The 21,398-nt window shown below is 44.9% G+C and overlaps 1 protein-coding gene across 1 annotated transcript in view; it reads right to left on the reverse strand.

Moving 5' to 3' along the window:
- Positions 1 to 21,398, reverse strand: part of LOC144508231 (piezo-type mechanosensitive ion channel component 2) — a 206,009-nt gene that overhangs the window by 36,883 nt on the left and 147,728 nt on the right. The window contains exons 37-41 of the mRNA XM_078236045.1: positions 20,137 to 20,382; positions 15,409 to 15,667; positions 6,914 to 7,102; positions 4,801 to 4,987; positions 2,200 to 2,332 (exon numbers count right to left, since the gene is read on the reverse strand). Of these exons, the coding sequence (XP_078092171.1) occupies positions 2,200 to 2,332; positions 4,801 to 4,987; positions 6,914 to 7,102; positions 15,409 to 15,667; positions 20,137 to 20,382 (1,014 nt within the window). The remainder of the gene's footprint in view (positions 1 to 2,199; positions 2,333 to 4,800; positions 4,988 to 6,913; positions 7,103 to 15,408; positions 15,668 to 20,136; positions 20,383 to 21,398) is intronic.

Below are 21,398 nucleotides of genomic sequence, written 5' to 3' on the forward strand. Positions count from 1 at the left end.
TAATCCTGTTGCGAGTTTCCCACTCTCCTGTCTTCTCAGTGTAAAAATCCGTCACCGCCATCATCTCTGTGACTCAGTGAGGTGAACATTTCTGTATTTTCTATCTGCTTCAGTGTTATAGAGTTGATCTAAAGCAAGGGCTGTAAATACAGGCTGAAAATTATCTTTAAACGTAGCTATTTGCCTTTTTGGCATTATCCCTGCACTCCTATCACTGTTGCAATACAGCCCCCATTACCGTCGCATTGCTCCCCCTGTCACTGTATTATGTTGCTGTTATTACCACATTACTACTGTTTCAAAAGTGAGTTTGTGAAATGTGGTCCGTTTAAAAGCTGGTTTTGTGTTCAGTATTTGGAGGTTTGGGTGCATACAGGGTATGCAGACTGCCAGATTTGTAGCAAAGCCCAAGCATTGGGGTTGCCTTGGTAACAGGCTTTGCAGGCTTCTGAATTCAGCCTATCAGTTTAAAGAAGACACTCAGCTATCGGGAACCTATCAAATTTGAATTTGTTGTTGACAACATCAGTAGGAAAATTGATAGATCATCACAGTTATAAAGAGAAGATCAACTGCCTGCCTGCAGTTCAACTGAAGGGCTGCCACCTCTCAACACCTCGAGAGGGAAGAGCAGATTCCTGCCAGCTTAAAATATCTCCATCTATCTAACGAAGGGTACCAAATCAGAAAGAGCTTACAGACAGCAGAATTGACAGAAGAACTCCAAAAGTTTTCCAAAGCCCCAAAACCTGGTTATATATTTTTTGAGAGTGACTAAATTCTGTTTTCTTTTGTTGTTAATGAATGGACCTTGTATTTATTTGAACAGCATCCCGGTAGAATCTTACTTTAATCAGTATGTTACTTGTTTTGTTAAAGTTCCCTGTTAGTTAAATAAATAAATCGTTAATTGTTCACTTAAAGGGAGTGTCAGGTATTTCTATTAATTAACCTCTAAACTTCAGTGAAGAACAGTTCACACCTTCCCACACATTTTAACAGATTACGAAGTGACGTATTCCCCATTGGGGGATTTGGCATGGCTTCTCAAAAGGGGGTCAACCCGTCATCATCAGGTTGCTCCATCAGCACATTGGCATCACTGGCTACTGTACTTTCAATATCATGTTACTTCCCCAAAGAGAGGTATCTTAGAATTCTTAGAATCCCTACAGCACAGAAAGAGGCCATTTGGCCCATCGAGTCTGCACCGACCACAATCCCACCCATATCCACCTGCTAATCCCTCTAACCCACGCATCCCAGGACACTAAGGGGCAATTTTAGCATGGCCAATCAACCTAACCCGCACATCTTTGGACTGTGGGAGGAAACCGGAGCACCCGGAGGAAACCCACGCAGACACGAGGAGAATGTGCAAACTCCACACAGACAGTGACCCAAGCCGGGAATCGAACCCAGGTCCCTGGAGCTGCGAAGCAGCAGTGCTAACCACTGTGCTACCGTGCCACCCCATCTAGTTCATAAATCTAGTTCATAGTTCAGTATCTAGTTCATAAATATACTGTAAATGTGTAGATTTCCTGAGATTCAGATTCAATTTACTCTGTGCGCTACTTTTATTTTAAAGCATGCTGGAACTGGATGCTGCGCATGTGCATAAGCTGATATGCCAGAGAGAGTCGGCCGAAGATATTAAGTAACGGATTGGCTTGAGCACAGAAGAATTCCAATTCCTGTTCTCGTCCTGCACCTCGTGCTCACCAGGACGGATTTTCATCCATTTCCATAGCTAGTAATTCCCAAAACAGGTCGCTAGTCTGTTGCTAGGGGCTTATACTTGTGGGGTGCCACTCCACATGACGGCTGACCAGGAATGTCTCCCATCTTACCACCAGCCATTGGCGTGTTTAGAAGGATTTGCAGGTTGACGTACATCCAGTTTGATTGCATTATGAACACAACCACTTTGGCCATCAAGTCCTCAGGTGGGACTCGAACCCGGAGCTTCTGGCTCAGAGACAGCGACACTACACACTGCACCACAAGATTTCCGGAGGGGAGAATACCACATATCAACACTTCCTTAAAAGCCAGTTGCTCGTTTCTTGTTAGGTGACATTATGGTCTTGCATTGAAAAGTCCACCCACCCACTAGCCCACAGATGGAGGTATGTATGAAATTATGAATAGATCTTCAGTTAGGCTCCACATTGGAGAAAGACAGAACCTCCTTACATAACGGTGATGTATCTTTTCGCCGTCCTTGTCTTTTCCTTTATATGCTCCTTGATGGTTTCTCTGAATCGCTTGCTGGCCTTTGGTGGTTCTCTTTTCTTCCTTTTCGATCTCTTTGGAGCCTTTACTCTGTCTGAAGAGAAGGACAGTCAGAGTGACTCCATTACATGTTCACCATGAATTAATCCTCTGACAAATCTCTCACTAAGAGTATAAGAAATAGAAGCAGGAGCCAACCACACAACCCATCTAGCCTGCTCCACTATTTCATTCCATCATAGCTGTTTATTTATTTATTGGTGTCACAAGTAGTGTTATTAATACTGCAATGAAGTTACTGTGAAAATCCCCTAGTCGCCACACTCTGGCACCTGTTCGGGTACAGTGAGGGAGAATTTAGCATAGCTAATGCACGTAACCAGCACGTCTTTCGGACTGTCGGAGGAAGCCGGAGCAACAGGAGGAAACCCATGCAGACACGGGGAGAACGTGCGGACTCCACACAGACAGTCACCCAAGCCAGGAATCGAACCCGGGTTCCCGGTGCTGTGAGACAGCGGTACTAACCAGTGTGCCACAGCTGTCTTTGGACACCTACTACATTCTCCCGCCTGCTCCCCATATCCCCTGATTCCCTGAGACACCAAACATCTGTCTATCCCAGCCTTAAATATCCTCAACAACGGAGCATCCAAAATCCCACAAAGTAGATTCACAACCCTCTGAGTGAAGAAATATTTCTCCAACACAGTCCGTATCCTGTGACTGTTCCCCCTTGCCCTAGATTTCCCAGCTTGGGGTAAGAACGTCTCAGTGTCCACCCTCTCAACTCCCTTCAGAATCTTGGAAGTTTCATGCGATCATCTTTCACTCTGAGGAAAGGATTGACACAAGTTACTGAGCCTGTTATCACAGAACACCCATCATAACCCTCTCCCATCCTACATAAGAATACAAGGATGTCATTTAGCCCCTCACACCTGTTCTGACATTCTATCAGACCAGAACTGATCAATTCATTTACTCATATTTGTTCCATAGTCATAGTGTGAGGATAGTTCACCATTATACAGAATTCTACAGTGCAGAAGGAGACCATTCAGCCTGTCAAGCCTGCACTGACAACAGTCCCACCCCATCCACGTAACCCCACATATGTACACTGTTAGTCCACCTGTCACTAAGGGACAATTTAGCACGGCCAATCCACCTAACCCACACATCTTTGGAGTGTGGGAGGAAACTGGAGCACCCAGTGGAAACCCACACAGATATATATTTTGTTAAAGGAGACAGATTACAGATTCAGCTCTATTCTGCAGGTAGCCGGTGTGTCTGGAAAATACTTAGCTCAGATGCTGGGGGAGCAGGACAATTACTCATTTTAGTCATGTAGTGTTTACTAAGGTAGAGCTAATGGACTTTTGTTTACAAAAAATGAAGGTTTTTTCTAGGGTATTTGATTGATTGCTCCCCATATCCCCTGATTCCCTGAGACACCAAACACCAAAGATGTGCGGGTTAGGTTGATTGGCCAGGTTAAAAATTGCCCCTTAGAAGCCTGAGATGTGTAGGTTAGAGGGATTAGCGGGTAAATATGTGGGGGTAGGGCCTGGGTGGGATTGTGGTCGGTGCAGACTCGATGGGCCGAATGGCCTCCTTCTGCACTGTAGGGTTTCTATGATTTCTATGATTAAAGGAATGGAATGAGAGTTTAGGTAGGCAGGGTCATGTGGTGATGTGGTTAATGGGAGGAGCTAGGTCTGCAGCAAAACGAAACAGCTTTTCAGTTCTGGCTGGGAATTGGTTGAAGACAGAGGTTTTCTGCAAACTGCTGAAACTCATGCTCTCTCTCTGAAAGCTTCAAGACTGCCTACACACATTATAGCAAGTATATTTATAGTTGGTAACTGTATTTAAAGTGGCATTGTAAGTCTGTAAGAGAAATGTTGCTGATTTGGAAATGAAACATTGATGAGTTAGAAATTGAAGTTGTCTCCTTTCATTTTTAAATATTGTTTGACTGTTAATAGTTAAGCTTCTTCATTTGTTACAGTTATATTTAAACTGTGTTATGAATAAAGCTTGTTTTGATAAAAGATCCCTAATTTATCAGTAGAATTACAGCTAGAGTGAAGCATCCTATCCTCACATTTATGCCAAATAGAAAAATTACTGGGGTCTAGACCAGCGTCCTAATGTAACTTAGGGCTCTGGTCCAGGCCCTAAAACTAGATACAGTTACCAAACAAAAATCTATCAATCTCAAATCTTCAATTGTTTTAAATCATTCCAAATGAATACACGGCTCATGAATTATACTTGAAGTCGAGTCAAACTGTCACAAAAATGCAACTGTCAATTACGCACAGCAAGGTCCCAGAAACAGTAATTGAAATGTGGCAACTGAAACTGTTTTTATGGTGTTGGTTGAGGGATGAATGTTGGCTCAGACACTGAAAGAGTACCATGCTCTACCTTGATACAAGAAAAGGCACGTTTGCCTGGCTGTCTCTGTGTGTGTGTGTGTGTGTGTGTGTGTGTATGAGTGTGTGCCTAGGCGCTGAATATTAAATTGAATTTGCTGAATCACTCTCTTACCTTCTCTAACCGGCCATCTTGAAGCATTGTTTCTCCCATGAGACCTTGCCATTTCCTGTAAGTTGACATTTTGCATGTTCTCATTGTCCTCCTTCACCTCTCCCAAATTCCGAACCTTGTTCTGTTTCTGCTCCTTCTCAAAATGCTGCCCATTCAGCGTGTCATGAGAGTCCCACAGACCGTGGCACTATAACAGGATGGGGGGGATTTGGAAGAGTTGATTTGATTTATTTTTGTCACATGTATTAGGATACAGTGAAAAGTATTGTTTCTTGCGCGCTATACAGACAAAGCATACCGTTCATAGAGTACATGAGGGAGAAGGAAAGGAGAGAGTGCAGAACGTACTGTTACAGTCATAGCTAGGGTGTAGAGAAAGCTCAACTTAATGCAAGGTAGGTCCATTGAAACATCAGGGAAGAAGCTACTTCTGAATCAGTTGGTACGTGACCTCAGACTTTTGTATGTTTTTCCCTACAGAAGAAGGTGGAAGAGAGAATATCCGGTGTGCATGGGAGAAATAATTATAAAAGCTTAAAAAATTAATCTCTTTTCAGATTACGTTTTCCCCTGTGTGATCTGAATTTTCCCACTGACGAGGGATTTTCCTTATTGATTGTTCCCACCTTTGCCACCCCCGGCAACTGTTAGCTGCTTCTTGTTGAAGTGTCCTATTGAAATGGCCATTCTCCATGTACGACCCTAAATATTGAGTATCAACCAGCTATTCAACAAAGACCATCCTGGTGTACAAACGTGCACTACCTGGAAGGACCCGGGAAAATGCAGGCCACCCTGCACAAAACCATGGGAAATTGCAGGACTATGCGGAAATAGTTCTGAGATTCAGACAGCTAAGACACGTGCAATGACTGTATGAAGACCAAAAAAACCAACCTAAAGACAATACAAAGATGAATTTCAATTACTAATAAATTCCAACAAACTGTATGGGCGGAATTTAATGCACCCCCAAGGTGGGTTCTGAGGTGGGGAGTGGAGTCTAAAATTGAATGGAATCCACCCACCCAAATTCAGACCTAATTTCATGCTTGGATGAGCAGAACCTCAGGCGGGACACCTGCCCATTCACCTATTAAGGCCCTTAATGGTGGGAGTGGGTAGGGAGGGGAAAGTGACATTTAAACTATATCTAATTCCTTCTTGAAATCACACAATGTTTTGGCCTCGACTACTTTCTGTGGTAGTGAATTCCAGAGATTCACCACTCTCTGGGTGAAGAAATTTCTTCTCACCTTATTTACCCCTTATCCTCAAACTATGACCCCTAGTTCTGGACTCCTCCACCATCGGGAACATTCTTTCTGAATCTACCCTGTTAGAATTTTACAGTTTCTATGAGATCTCCTCTCATTCTTCTAAACTCCAATGAATACAATCCTAACCAAGTTAGTCTGTCTTCACATGAAAGACCTGTTTGAATGGCCCAAAACCAATCTAAGGGGTTAAGATAACTGAAAGTGGATATTGTCTCATGGGTTGAGCAGTAGGCATCACTTGAGTATGAAGCAGAGGGGCAGATTGGCCAGACAGTACCATAAACCTGCGACAAAACTCACCTGCCCCATTCATTGAAATGGAACTTCTGTCAGCTTCTTGCTATCAGTATCCAAGCTGCCTTTGTAACATTCCACTCGCATGTTGCTGAATATCCAACAACCAAAATCTCCAACCTCACCAACGGACAACAATCCCACAAAATAGATGCTGGTTGCATCGTATGATTGGAGCAATAAATGAGGGTCTAATGAGTAACAGCCCCACCATGACCTGGCCTGCTTTCCAGAGTGAGGGAGAGATCGGTAACTCAGCATTTGGATGAACAGAGAGTTACAAAACCATCAGGGCCACCAATCCCCAAAGCCTCAGCCAATATCACTCAACGTCAGAACAAATACCCCCTTTCATCAAGGCACTAAGACCCTGTAATCTGGAATCTTGCAATCATGCTAGGTTCAGGGGGATTTGCCTTGTACACATAGCAGAATGCGACACTTTTTGTGCGACAGATAGGCACGAGATACAAGATTTTTAGATAATCAATATATCAATTTTCCAATAAATGAACAGATTTGATGCTTTGCACAGTTACCTTTAGGACTGATCTATGCAGGAACAGAGCAAGCAACTGGATGAGGTCATAGTGCACATAGCCATCCTTTTTCTCAATGCCAATGATGTTGGGAAGATAGAAAGGTTGATTGAAGTAAAGCACTCGGTAGGAGGTGCTAGTCCAAGGGAAGAATCCAAATTGGAAGCAGTACTTTACAACAACAGTGATCTGTAGGGAGGGGGACAGGAGCGACGGTTAGTGTAATACTTGGTAAGGATGCCGGGGGCATGTCCCTTGGCAGGGAAATGGCCACTAACCAACTATAAATAGAAGTGAGGAGAGTAGCACTGACTACACAATTCTGGGGAAAAGCAATATGTTCTTTACAAGCTCATGAGACAATAACGCACTCTGCACAATCATAAACAATTGGAACACACTTAGTCAATATAACAGGCAGACAGTAAGATTGATAGCAGAGACAAAGGAAGCAGTATCCATGCGAAACAATCTTGGTGCTGCATCAGACCCCTGGCATATTGTTGCTACACTAGCATTCCTTTGATTTGATTTATTATTGTCCCATGTATTATCATACAGTGAAAAGTATTGTTTCTTGTACACTATGCAGACAAAGCATTCCGTTCATAGAGAAGGAAAGGACAGAGTGCAGAATGTAGTGTTAACAGTCATAGCTAGGGTGTAGAGAAAGCTCAACTTAATGCGTGGATGGTGTGGAGAGGAGACTATGCTGATGTGGATGCATGTTCGCACAGCCGGGAATATCTCATGTTGTTCAGCACCATAAAATACCCTGATGTGCAATGGATGGCATGGACCTTTTGCAGGAGATAACATTAAGATGTTGACCCGCTGGGTCAAGTCTGCCACGGTCACATACACTGTACAGCTGGTACTAATTTGCCCCAACTTCAGAACTGTGCCTTCCACTGCATTGGCATCACACCCCGCTTTCCTTCGCCAGTCATTCCTATTTCCTGTCTGAATGGAATTGTACATTTATGCAGACTCTACGAACACCTTGACGTGATCATTCTTGCAGCATAGAGTCATAGAGGTTTACAGTATGGAAACAGGCCCTTCGGCCCAACTTGTCCATGCCACCTTTTTTTTTTAAACCCCTAAGCTAATCCCAATTACCTGCATTTGGCCCATATCCCTCAATAGATATCTTACCCATGTAACTATCTAAACGCTTTTTAAAAGACAAAATTGTACCCGCCTCTACTACTACTTCTGGCAGCTTGTTCCAGACACTCACCACCCTGTGTGTGAAGAAATTGCCCCTCTGGACACTTTTGTATCTCTCTCCTTCATCTTAAAACTATGCCCTCTAGTTTTAGACTCCTCTACCTTTGGGAAAATATATTGATTATCCAGCTGATCTGTGCCCCTCATTATTTCATAGACCTTTATAAGATCACCCCTCAGCCTCCTATGCTCCAGAGAAAAAAATCCCAGTCTATCTAGCCTCTACTTATAACTCAAACCACCAAGTCCCGGTAGCATCCTAGTAAATCTTTTCTGCACTCTTTCTAGTTTAATAATATCCTTTCTATAATAGTGTAATCAGAATTGCACACAGTATTCCAAGTGTGGCCTTACCAGTGTCTTGTACAACTTCAGCAAGACATCCCAACTCCTGTATTCAATGTTTTGACCGATGAAACCAAGCATGCCGAATGCCTTCTTCACCACTCCGTCCACCTGCGACTCCACTTTCAAGTAGCTATGAACATGTACCCCCAGATCTCTTTGTTCTCCCCAACGCCCTTTCATTAACGGAGTAAGTCCTGCCCTGGTTCAATCTACCAAAATGCATCACCTCGCATTTGTCTAAATTAAACTCCATCTGCCATTCATCAGCCCACTGGCCCAATTGATCAAGATCCCGTTGCAATTGGAAATAACTTTCTTCACTGTCCACTATACCACCAATCTTGGTGTCATCTGCAAACTTACTAACCATGCTTTTTATATTCTCATCCAAATCATTAATATAAATGACAAATAACAGTGGACCGAGCACTAATCCCTGAGGCACTCCGCTGGTCACAGGCCTCCAGTTTGAAAAACAACCCTCTACAACCACCTTCTGGCTTCTGTCAAGAAGCCAATTTTGTATCCATTTAGATACCTCACCCTGGATCCGGTGAGATTTAACCTTATGCAACAACCTACCATGCAGTACCTTGTCAAAGGCCTTGCTAAAGTCCATGTAGACAACATCAACTGCACTGCCCTCATCTACCTTCTTGGTTCCCCTTCAAAAAACTCAATCAAATTTGTGATACATGATTTTCCACTCACAAAGCCATGCTGACTGTCCCTAATCAGTCCTTGCGTCTCTAAATGTCTATAGATCCTGTCTCTCAAAATACCTTCCAACAATTTGCCCACCACAGATGTGAGGCTCACTGACCTGTAGTTCCCAGGCTTTTCCCTGCAGCCCTTTTTAAACAAAGGCACAACATTTGTCACTCTCCAATCTTCAGGCACCTCACTCGTGACTATCGATGATTCAAATATCTCGGCTAAGGGATCCGCAATTTCCTCCCTAGCCTCCCACAATGTGCTGGGATCCACTTCATCAGGTCCTGGGGATTTATCTACTTTGATGCGCTTAAAGACTTCCAGCACCTCCTTCTCTGTAATATATACACTCCTCAAGACATCACTATTTGTTAAGTTCCCTAACATCCATGCTTTTCTCAATAGTAAATACTGATGAGAAATATTCATTTAGGATCTCACCCATCTCTTGTGGATCCGCACATAGATGATCTTGTTGATCCTTAAGAGGCCCTACTCTCTCCCTTGTTACTCTTTTGCTCTTTATATATTTGTAGAAGATCTTTGGATTCTCCTTTGCCTTATCTGCCAAAACAATCTCGTGTCCCCTTTTTGCCCTCCTGATTTCTCTCTTAACTCTACTCCTACACTCCCTATACTCTTCAAGGGATTCACTTGATCCCAGCTGCCTATGCATGTCATGTGCCTCTTTCTTCTTCTTGACCAGGGCCTCAATATCCCAAGTCATCCAGGGTTCCCTACTTCTGCCAGCCTTGCCCTTCACTCTAAGAGGAATGTGTTTACCCTGAACCCTGGTTAACACACTTCTGAAAGCATTTAAGGGATGGTTGCATTGTGGTTATGATACTAGACTAGAAATCCAGAGGCCACAGCTAATACTCCAGGAACCTCTATAGACAGTTACATGGGTAAGATGAGTATAGAGAGATATGGGCCAAACACAGGCAATTGGGACTAGCTTAGTGGTTAAAAACTGGGTGGCTTCGACAAGATGGGCCAAAGGATCTGTTTCCATGCTGTAAACCTCTCCATGACCTCTAACAGGAGTTCAAATCCCACCATGTCAGATGGGGAAACTTAAAATCTCAATTCATTAATCCATGTTTATGAAAGTATCTGATTGTTTCACTAATGTCCTTTGGGGGAAAGTTGCCATCTCAACCTACTCTGGCCTCCAGAGCCCACAGCACTGTGACTCTTCACCGCCCTCTGAAATGGTCAAGCAACCCACTCAGTTCTTTCAATTTGCTGGAGAAAAAAGTACTGTACCTACAGTCCCTGGACTGCAGCAGTTCAAGAAGGTGTCTTACTACCCACCTCCTCAAGGGCAATTAGGGATGGGCAATAAACTCTGGTCTAACCGGCAATGCCCACATGTCATGAAAGCATAGAAAAGTCAAGGAGATCATGCTTGAATCCTGTTGGATGAGCTGCATTCCAACCTCAGTCTAGTCCACCATGCACTATCTGCTGAGAGGAACAGGAGGAAACCATTCAGCCCCTCGAGCATATTCCACCATTCAATCAGATCATGGTTGATCTGTACGTCAACTCCATTAACCAGATTTGCACCAAAACCCTTATGATTAACTCAGGGAAAGAAGTCAGGCATTGGAGCAAATAAAAGCTGCTGAGTATTTAACTTGAACAGTTAACATTAAACTAGGGAGAATGAACCATTCAAGGAGGATGGTACACATGGGCAGAATGCAGAGCTACCTGCATGGAAAGGGTTGCGGCCTTAGTATCCATGAGGAGTGGCTGATCAAAAGGGGCGGCATGGTAGCACAGTGGTTAGCACTGCTGCTTTCACAGCTCCAGGGACCTGGGTTCGATTCCCGGCTTGGGTCACTGTCTGTGTGGAGTTTGCGCATTCTCCTCGTGTCTGCGTGGGTTTCCTCCGGGTGCTCCGGTTTCCACCCACAGTCCAAAGATGTGCGGGTTAGGTTGATTGGCCATGCTAAAAAAAAAATTGCCCTTAGTGTCCTGACATGCGTAGGTTAGAGGGATTAGTGGGTAAATATGTAGGGATATGGGGGTAGGGCCTGGGTGGGATTGTGGTCGGTGCAGACTCGATGGGCCGAATGGCCTCTTTCTGTACTGTGGGATTTCTATGAAAAGCAAATGCTCAATGGCCAAATCCATCATGGTTCAAAGAATGACACCACAGGTGATTTGAAAAGTGATGATGTGGAATGCTAGCCAGATTGTGGAGGACCATGGAATTGGCAGTGTAGAGGGGAGACTGGGGGGGCATGCCTATGTCCTGATTTTGCATACAGCAAGGTAAGATCCAGAGAACACCTTCACACTTGAATAACATTAAACACAAGTCACCAAATAGAAAGCTACTGACATCCAGTGGCATAGTGGTTAGCACTGCTGCCTCACAGCGCCAGTGACCCGGGTTCAATTCCGGCCTTGGGTCTGTGTGAATGTTTGCACATTCTCCCCATGTCTTATGGATTTCCCCGAGTGCTCCGGTTTCCTCCCACAGTGTGAAGATGTGCAGGTTATGTGGATTGGCTGTGCTAAATTGCCCCTTAGTGTCCAAAGAAGTGCAGGTTAGGTGGAATGGCATGGTCAATGTGTGGAGTTAAAAGGATAGTGCAGAGGGAGTGGGCCTGAGTAAGATGCTCTTTCAGAGGGTTGGTGCAGACTCGATGGGCTGAATGGCATCTTTCTACATTATAGGGATTCTTTGATTCTAAATTAGGCTTCTCGGCCTTTCGGCTAAGATCAGGTGTAAGCACCAGCGCAGCCAATGAGGTTAAACTGAGGCTCACCTAATGCAATTTTTTAAAGCCATCTGCGCTTTTTGACTAAGATGAAGCCCAGATCGAGCCCGGAAGGGGGCGTAATACCTCATCCCTGTGGATCTTGTTTTAGCAAGCCCAAGATAGGATGTATATCCTGTCTTGTCAGCTTGGATCTGCTTTGTCCCTCATGTGGGGATTCAATTGGCTTTTTGATTAGGAATAAAGTACCAAAAGGTACAAATAAAATTAGGCTCCTCCAAACGACCCATGTACAGGATTTGGGCCAGAGTGTCCAAGCAGGGTGCCAAGGAGAACAGAGGATGCCAGAAAAACACAATAGGTCTGGCAGCATCTGAGGAGAGAAAGCAGTGTTAATGTTTCAAATCATTTGCCTCTTTGTCAGAACAGCTCTGACAAGGGGGCAAAAGATTCAAAACATTAATTCCGCTTTCTCTCCTAATAGATGCTGCCAGACCTGCTGGCATCCTCTGTTCTTGTTTCAGATTCCAGCATTTGCAGTATTGTGCTTATTTAAGGGTGCTAAGGAGATTGGTCAACTCTTGGGGGTGGGGAGGCGGGGGAGGCGGGGAAGGGAGGGGAGGTAGACAAAGCCCCATGGGCGGTGAAGAGATCGCAGTGCTTGGATTCCAGTTTGAGAAGAACGGATTATGAGGAAAAACAGATCCATATAGATTGAGAAAAAAAGTCCTTGCAGTTCACTTCAATTGGAATAGCCCGGAAAAGCTGCTCCAGACTGCATGTCAAGTTGCCCTGTTTCATTTACGTAGCTTTAGCCTGATAGTGATTGGAATATAATTGTCTGCAAAGCTTTGCGAATCCACAAATGTTTGCAGGGTACCGTGGAATGGATCGTCGGAAAGAGGGAGCTATGTTTTGAGGGTGAACCACACAGGGAACAAAGGAATAGGAAGGTTCAGCAATTCTACTCCCCAGGTTACTGAACCTGCCTCACTGCCATTCAGCTCAATCACAGCTGAACTCCAATTCAATTTCATTTCCCCACCTTTGCTGCATCCCCTTAGCCAAAAGAAATCTCGATGGATTGAGGCATGGCGGCACGGTGGCACAGTGGTTAGCACTGCTGCCTCACAGCACCAGGGACCCAGGTTCAATCCTGGCTTTGGGTGACTGTCTATGTGAAGTCTACATGTTCTCCCCGTGTCTGAGAGTTTCCTCTGGGTGCTCCGTTTTCTCTCACACTCCAAAGATGTGCGTGTTAGGTAGGTTAGCTGGGCAAATTGCCCCTCAGTGTCAGGGGGATTATCAGGGTAAATACATGGGGTTATGGAGATATGGCCTGGGTGGATTGTTGTCAGTGCAGGCTTGATGGGACAAGTGGCCTCCTTCTGCACTGTAGGGATTCTTTGATTCTAAGTGTTACTTCCATTCAGTGTCCTCCGATTATAGGCCTTGTGTATATTGAAATAATGAAGAACTGCAGACCCTGGCTGGCCATTAACACTTTTTAAAAAATTCATTCGTGGGACATGGGCGTCGCTGGCCGGCCAGCATTTATTGCCCATCCCTAGTTGCCCTTGAGGACTTTCTGTCCTACAATGTTAGTGGGCACCATTGTGGAGCAAATACTGGTCGAGAAAGTTGCAAGAAGAGAGATTCCAGTGTGCAAAGTGTCACACTGGGCACTCGGGGCAGTGTATTTGGGATATACCTGCATACATTGGTTAGCACAGTGGTAAGCACAAGTTACAAGGGGAGAATAATCTGTAGAGCTACTTGCATGAAGGGATAGGATCTTCAGTGTGCAAGAAAGGCTCCCATTCCAGCAATATCAATTAAGGATCACACTTGTCAAGTAAATAGTCTTCTTTTGGGTTTTACCATCTTATAAAGCCCAAACCTCCAAAACAATTTGTTTGACCTTAACCTGTAGTGCCATTTAATCCCTTGTTTTCTGACATAGCAAATCTGAACATTGATCTGAACTAAATGTTAAATTGAATGAAGAAAACCAAAGACCATTTGTTCCAACTGGTCTATTCTGACATTTGTCCGACTATATCTAACCCTTTCAAGGTATCCTTTCACCCTCATGTGTTTATCTAGTTTTGCTTTTTGCTTCAAATTCCCTATATGGAAGCCATTTCCACATTTGAACACTCTGTATTGAAAGTTATATAACTTAAACAGTACGGAAGGAGGTCATTCAGCCCATCGAGTCTGCACTGACTTTCCAGCTGAGCATCTCACCCAGGCCCTATCCCTGCAGCCCCGCATATTTGCCCCACTAACGCCCTAACCTACACATTTACAATGGCCAATCCATCTAACTTTTTTTTCATTCATTCATGGTACATGGGCATCGCTGGCTGGCCACTGCCCTTGAACTGAGTGTCTCACTGAGCCATATCAGAGAGCAGTTGAGAGTCAGTGACATTGGCTGTGGCTCTGGAGTCACATGTAGGCCAAACCAGGCAAGGACATTAGTGAACCAGATGGGTTTTTCGGATAATCGGCAATGGTTTCATAGTCATCAGCAGATTCTTAGATTCAATAGATTTTTTATTGAATTCAAATTCCACCATCCCCTGAGCATTAGTTGAGTTTCTGGATTAATAATCTAGTGATAATACCACTAGGCCATTGCCTCCCTATGACTTGCGCATCTTTGGATTGTGGCAGGAAACCTGAATGGCTGGAGGAAACCCACCCAGACATGGGGAGAACATGTAAACTCCACACAGACAGTCACCCAAGAATCGAACATGGGTCCCTGGCACTGTGAGGCAGCAGTGCTAACCGCTGAGCCACCATGCCACCCTGAATTCCCCATTGGGATTTATTAGTTTAAAGTAAATGTTTATTTATTAGTGTCACAAGTAAGCTTACACTAACACTGCAATGAAGTGATTGTGAAAATCCCCTAGTCGCCACACTCCAGCACCTGTTCGGGTACACTGAGGGAGAATTTAGCATGGCCAATGCATCTAACCAGCACATCTTTCGGACTGTGGGAGGAAACCGGAGCATCCGGAGGAAACCCATGCAGACACAGGGAGAATGTGCAGACTCCACATGGATAGTGACCCAAACGGGGAATCAAACCCGGGTCCCTGGTGCCATGAGGTAGCAGTGCTCACCACCGTGCCACGTGCCTGTGACCATCTTATATCTTGGTTTTGGACTCCCACCCAAGTGGAAGCATCTTCTCTGACTCCACCCATCAATGTCAAAGACCTCAGATCACCTCTCAGTCTCCTCATTTCAAGAGGAAAGAGTGCCTCCCTGTTCAATCTTTCTGGATAATTATGACATCCAGCTCTGCTATCTTCATGTACGTCACCCATTATAATGTGGCTCTCCCCAATCGTGAATACCTGCATTTGATATGAGGTAAAGAGCAACCCAAAGCTTCAGCGATTTGCATTCCCTTCCCCGTTAAGCCAGTTTTTCTGTCCATACCTCGGTGTACAGGATAGCCAACATCCAGAACCGCTTTTTGGGCCTCGGCACTGACAGCATTGCCCAGAGGAAGACCAGGATGGGTAGAACCATGGTGAGCACCGAGGCCGAGACCATATGGTTGAGGATCATCACAAAGTAGCACAACATGTCTGACTGGGACACCATGGTGTTATACAAGGCAAACAGCAGCTTCAGGAGATGAGGCAAACTGTTGTAAAATTTGTCCGATTCCTCCAGTTCAACGTCATGAAACACCCTGAAACAATTTAGGAAGTTAATTTAGCAATGGAAATTCATGGTCTTCCTAACATAGGAAAAGTGAAATACAGAACATCTATTTTTTCTTTAATAAACCTTTATCTGGATGCCGATCAATGTAATTATCTATATTATACTAGTATTGCAGCCTGAGGGTAGTCTTCAAGTGAATCATAGCTTCCCTACAGTGCAGAAGGAGGCCACTCGGCCCATCGAATCCACACTGACCACAATCCCACCTAGGACCCATTCCCGCAACCCCACATATTTACGCTGCTAACCCCCCCTGACTAGGATCAATTTAGCATGACCAATCAACCTAACCCACATATATCTTTGGACTGTGGGAGGAAATCCACACAGATACAGGGAGAACGTGCAAACTTCACACAGATAGTGACCCAAAGCCGGAATTGAATCCGGGTCCCTGGCGCTATGAGGCAGCAGTGCTAATCACTGTGCAATCTTGCCGCCCAAGTGAAGTGGAGTTAAAGAGCTGTGTAGAGCATCCAAAGAAATCATGTGTTTTTTATTCATTCGTGGGACACGGGCGTTGCTGACTGGCCAGCATTTATTGTGCATCCCTAGTGGCCCTTGTTCAGGGCACTTGAGAATCAACCACATTGCTATGGCTCTGGAGTCACACAAAGGCCAGACCAGGTAAGGATGGCAGATTTCCTTCCTTAAAGGACATTAGTGATGGGTTTTTCCGACAATTGGCAATGATTTTAAGGTCGTCAATAGATTCTTAATTCCAAATTTTTTTTTGTAACTGAATTCAAATTCCACCATCTCTCAGGTGGGATTTGAACCCCAGAAGATTAGCTGAGTTTCTGGATGAATAGTCTAGCGCTAATACCACCAGGCCATCGCCTCCCTGAGTAAACACGAAGACATCCATTCTGTCCTATACTTATATTATAAATTCTTATGTCAACATTTAAAATACAAGGTGTCCATGCAAAGTTGTCACGTTGGAAATGCACCCTCATGCAGCAAGACCTAGACAATATTCATCTGAGAGGTAGTAAGTAACATTCACGCCACACAAGTGCCGGACAATGACCATCTCCAACAAGAGAGGATCTAACCATTGTCCCTTGGCATTCAATGGCATTACTATCACTGAATCTCCCACTATCAACACCCTGGGGGTAACCATTGACCAGAAACTGAACTGGGCCAGTCATATAAATATTATGGCGACAAGTATAGGCCAAAGGCTAGGAATCCTGCAGCGAGTAACTCACCTTCTGACTCCCCAAAGCCTATTCACCTTCTACAAGGCACAAGTCAGGAGTGTGATGGAATACTCCCCACTTGCCTGGATGGGTGCAGCTCCAAGAACACTCAAGAAGCTCAACACCAGCCAGGACAAAGCAGCCCCCACTTGATTGCTACACCTTCCACAAACATTCAATCCCTCCACCATTGAACAGTAGCATCAGTGTGTACCTTCTACAAGATGCACTGCAAGAACTCACCAAGGCTGCTTAGGCAGCACCTTCCAAACCCACGACCACGATCATCTAGAAGGACAAGGACAGCAGATATTTGGAACATCTCCACCTGGATGTTCCCCTGCAAGTTACAAACCATCCTGACTTGGAAATATATCACCATTCCTTCACTGTCGTTGGGTCAAAATCCTGGAACTCCCTCCCTGACAGCACTGTGGGTGTACCTACAACTCAGGGATTGCTGCGGTCCATGAAGGCAGCTCACCACCACCTTTTCAAGGGGCAATTAAGGATGGGCAATAAATGCTGGTCTAGCCATCAATGCCCACATACCGTGAATGAATTTCAAAAAATACCCATGATAGCACTGCAGCAGGATTAAGATGAATTTTCATAGAAACCCTACAGTACAGAAAGAGGCCATCTGGCCCATCGAGTCTGCACCGACCACAATCCCACCCAGGCCCTACCCCCATATCCCTACATACCCACTAATCCCTCTAACCTACACATCTCAGGACACTAAGGGGCAATTTTAGCATGGCCAATCAACCTAACCCGCACATCTTTGGACTGTGGGAGGAAACCGGAGCACCCGAGGAAACCCACGCAGACACGAGGAGAATGTGCAAACTCCACACAGACAGTGACCCAAGCCGGGAATCGAACCCAGGTCCCTGGAGCTGTGAAGCAGCAGTGCTAACCACTGTGCTACCATTTATAAACAGTTTATATTATCAACATATATGTATCGAACTTTATATTGGAAAAGTTGATCAGAAGCAGGAACTGAAGCATTATATTTGATCATATACATGCACATTCTCTGCTTTTAGATGGAGAATGGAGTTGGGCTGGCAGAGAGATGCCATTATCAATGGACAGTGCTTTAAAACATAATGTGGTAGCCAGTTCTCTTTATTTAGGAAGAGTAGGAGTAATGATTCGTGTCCTCAGCTAACAGAAACTCTTTTTAATGGGGACAATGATGTTAATAACTTCATAGCAGATCAGACACGAGCAGCGGAATTCTCCTGCCTAGCCTGCCACAGAATCAGAGCGGGCGAGGGGCAGACGACAGAAATGTCCGTTGACCTCAAGGGGGAATTTCCAGTCCCACTTGAGCGAGGCCGTAAAATCCTGCCTGAGGCCTTCAGTCACATTCATAAACCCCATCAGAAAAAAGTAAATCTGCACAGCAAGGCGCACATTTAATAAAACCACTTTCACATCCCCAGTAAGGCATTGGCCTAGTGGTATTATCGCTAGACTATTAATCCAGAAACTCAGCTAATGCTCTGGGGACCCGGGTTTGAGTCCCGCCACAGCAGATGGTGGAATTTGAATTCATTAAAAAAAAACCTGGAATTGAGAATCTACTCATGACCATGAATCCATTGTTGATTGTTGGAAAAACCCATCTGGTTCACTAATGTCCTTTAGGGAAGGAAATCTGCCATCTTTACCTGGTCTGGCCTACCTGTGACTCAAAGGCACAGCAATGTGGTTGACTCTCAAATGCCCTCCAAGGTTAACTAGGGATGGGCAATAAATGCTGGCCAGCCAGCGACATCTATGTCCCACAAATACATTTTTAAAAATCGCAAAGTGCTTTATAGAAACATAGAAGATAGGAGCAGGAGGAGGCCATTTGGCCCTTCGAGCCTGCCCCACCATTCATTGCAATCATGGCTGATTGTCCAACTCAGTAGCCTAATCCTGCTTTCTCCCAGTAACCTTTGATCCATTTGCCCCAAGTGTTATATCCAGCCACCTCCTGAATACATTCAATGTTTTAGCATCAACTACTTCCTGTGCTAATGAATTCTACAGGCTCGTCACTCTTTGGGTGAAGAAATGTCTCCTCACCCTCATCCTAAATGGTCTACCCCAAATCCTCAGACCTCTAATCCTGGACTCCTCCACCATCAGGAACATCCTTCCTGCATCCACCCTGTTACAATTTTATAAGTCTCTATGAGATACCCCCTCATTCATCTGAACTCCAGCGAAAACAATCCTAACCTAGTCAATCTCTCCCCACACATCAGTCCCACCATCCCGGGAATCAGCCTGGTAAACCTTTGCTGCGCTCCCTCAAGAGCAAGAAAAGGAGACCAAAACTGCACAATACTCGAGGTGTGGCCTCACCAAGGCCCTGTATATTGCACCAACACATCCCTGCTCCTGTACTCGAAACCTCTCGCAATGAAGGCCAACATGCCATTTGCCTTCTTTACCGCCTGCTGCACCTGCATGCTTACCTTCAGTGACTGGTGCACAAGGTCACCCAGGTCCCACTGCACACTCCCCTCTCCCAATTTACAGCCATTCAGGTAGTAATCTGCCGCCTTGTTTTTGCTTCCAAAGTGAATAACCTCACACTTATCCAAATTATACTGCATCTGCCATTGATCTGCCCACTCACCCAACCTGTCCAGATCATACTGAAGGATCTCTGCATCCTCGTCACAGTTCACCCTCCCGTCCATCTTGGAACTATCTACAAACTTTGAGAAGTTACATTTTGTTCCCTCATCCAAATTATTAACATATATTGTGAATAGCCAATGAATTACTCACAAAGAAGCTGCATTTGAAAATACATCAGCAACTCACTAAAATGTTAATAGTTTTTGTTGACATCTTAAAATTCCATCATCTTCCCATGCTCTTCACCCACCCCATTCTCTTTATCTCCTCTATCCCCCAAACCCATTCTCTTATCCTCCCAAATTTTTACCCACATTTTCCTCCTCTTTCACAGCTTCCTCTTGCCAATCCGCCGAACACCACCTCTTTTCCATCCTCTACCTTTTCTTTTGTCCCCTTTTTCCATCGCTTCTTTATCCCCATCCACCTCCACCTTATCTCTTCCCTCCCATTTGCCACCCCCTCCCCCCACCACCCCTTCCGTACGGCTCTTTACCTGTCCCTCCATCCCACTTGCTGTGGCTCCCCATGTGAAATGCAAGATCAGCTAGCAACAGAGAGAGACGCTACTCACTTGTTGAGGAGTAGATCACTCGCTGTTAGGAGACTGGTCTCCCAGGTGAGAGGAGTTAATTGGTCCATCTTTGACATCCGCTCATCCGATTCAGTGTACACGTTCTCCTCCGAGAGGCTGAGACTGTCATAGTTGTTTGCCACAGCATTGTAGGATGGTGGGTGATAAGATTGTGGAGTTACACTGCCCTCGGCGATCTCTTCCTCTTCCTCGATGGTTTCTGTTGTTCCCTGCCAGGAAGTTGAACTAGAAAAAGGAACAGGTTTAATGAAAGCTGGAGAATATTATGTTCCAACCACAAATTAAGGGGAGGAGGAAGGGAAGGTACAAAACGCTAAAAAGAGGATTAGTAGTGGAAAGCGAGCCCTTAATTTGTAGCTGTGAATCATTGGCAGCCCAATGATTGGCGGGGATGCACGGTGGCACAATGGTTAGCACTGCTGACTCACAGCTCCAGGGACCCGGGTTCAATTCCGGTCTCGCGTCAGTGTCTGTGTGGAGTTTGCACATTCTCCCCATGTCTGTGTGGGTTTCCTCCGGGTGCTCCGGTTTCCTCCCACTGTCCAAAAATATGTGGGTTAGGTTGATTGGCTACGCTAAATTGACCCTTAGTGTCCCAGGATGCATAGATTAGAGGGATTAGCGGGGTAAATATGTAGAGCGATTTGATTTGATTTGATTTATTATTGTCACATGTATAACATACAGTGAAAAGTATTGTTTCTTGTGTGCTATACAGACAAAACATACCGTTCATAGAGAAGGAAACGAGAGAGTGCAGAATGTAGTGTTACAGTCATAGCTAGGGTGTAGAGAAAGATCAACTTAAGGCAAGGTAAGTGTATAGAGAGAAGATTGCAGAGCCTTTGGCGTTGATCTTTGTGTCGTCATTGTCTACAGGAACAGTGCCAGAAGACTGGAGGATGGCAAATGTTGTCCCCTTGTTCAAGAAGGGGAGTAGGGACAACCCTGGTAATTATAGACCGGTGAGCCTTACTTCTGTTGTGGGCAAAGTATTGGAAAGGATTATAAGAGATAGGATTTATAATCACCTAGAAAGGAATAATTTGATTAGGGATAGTCAGCACGGTTTTGTGAAGGGTAGGTCGTGCCTCACAAACCTTATTGAGTTCTTTGAGAAGGTGACCAAAGAGGTGGATGAGGGTAAAGCGGTTGATGTGGTGTATATGGATTTCAGCAAAGCGTTTGATAAGGTTCCCCATGGTAAGCTTTTGCAGAAAATACGGACACATGGGATTGAG

The sequence above is a fragment of the Mustelus asterias genome, chromosome 20 (genome assembly GCF_964213995.1).
Source record: "Mustelus asterias chromosome 20, sMusAst1.hap1.1, whole genome shotgun sequence".
In the NCBI taxonomy this organism is placed as follows: domain Eukaryota; kingdom Metazoa; phylum Chordata; class Chondrichthyes; order Carcharhiniformes; family Triakidae; genus Mustelus; species Mustelus asterias.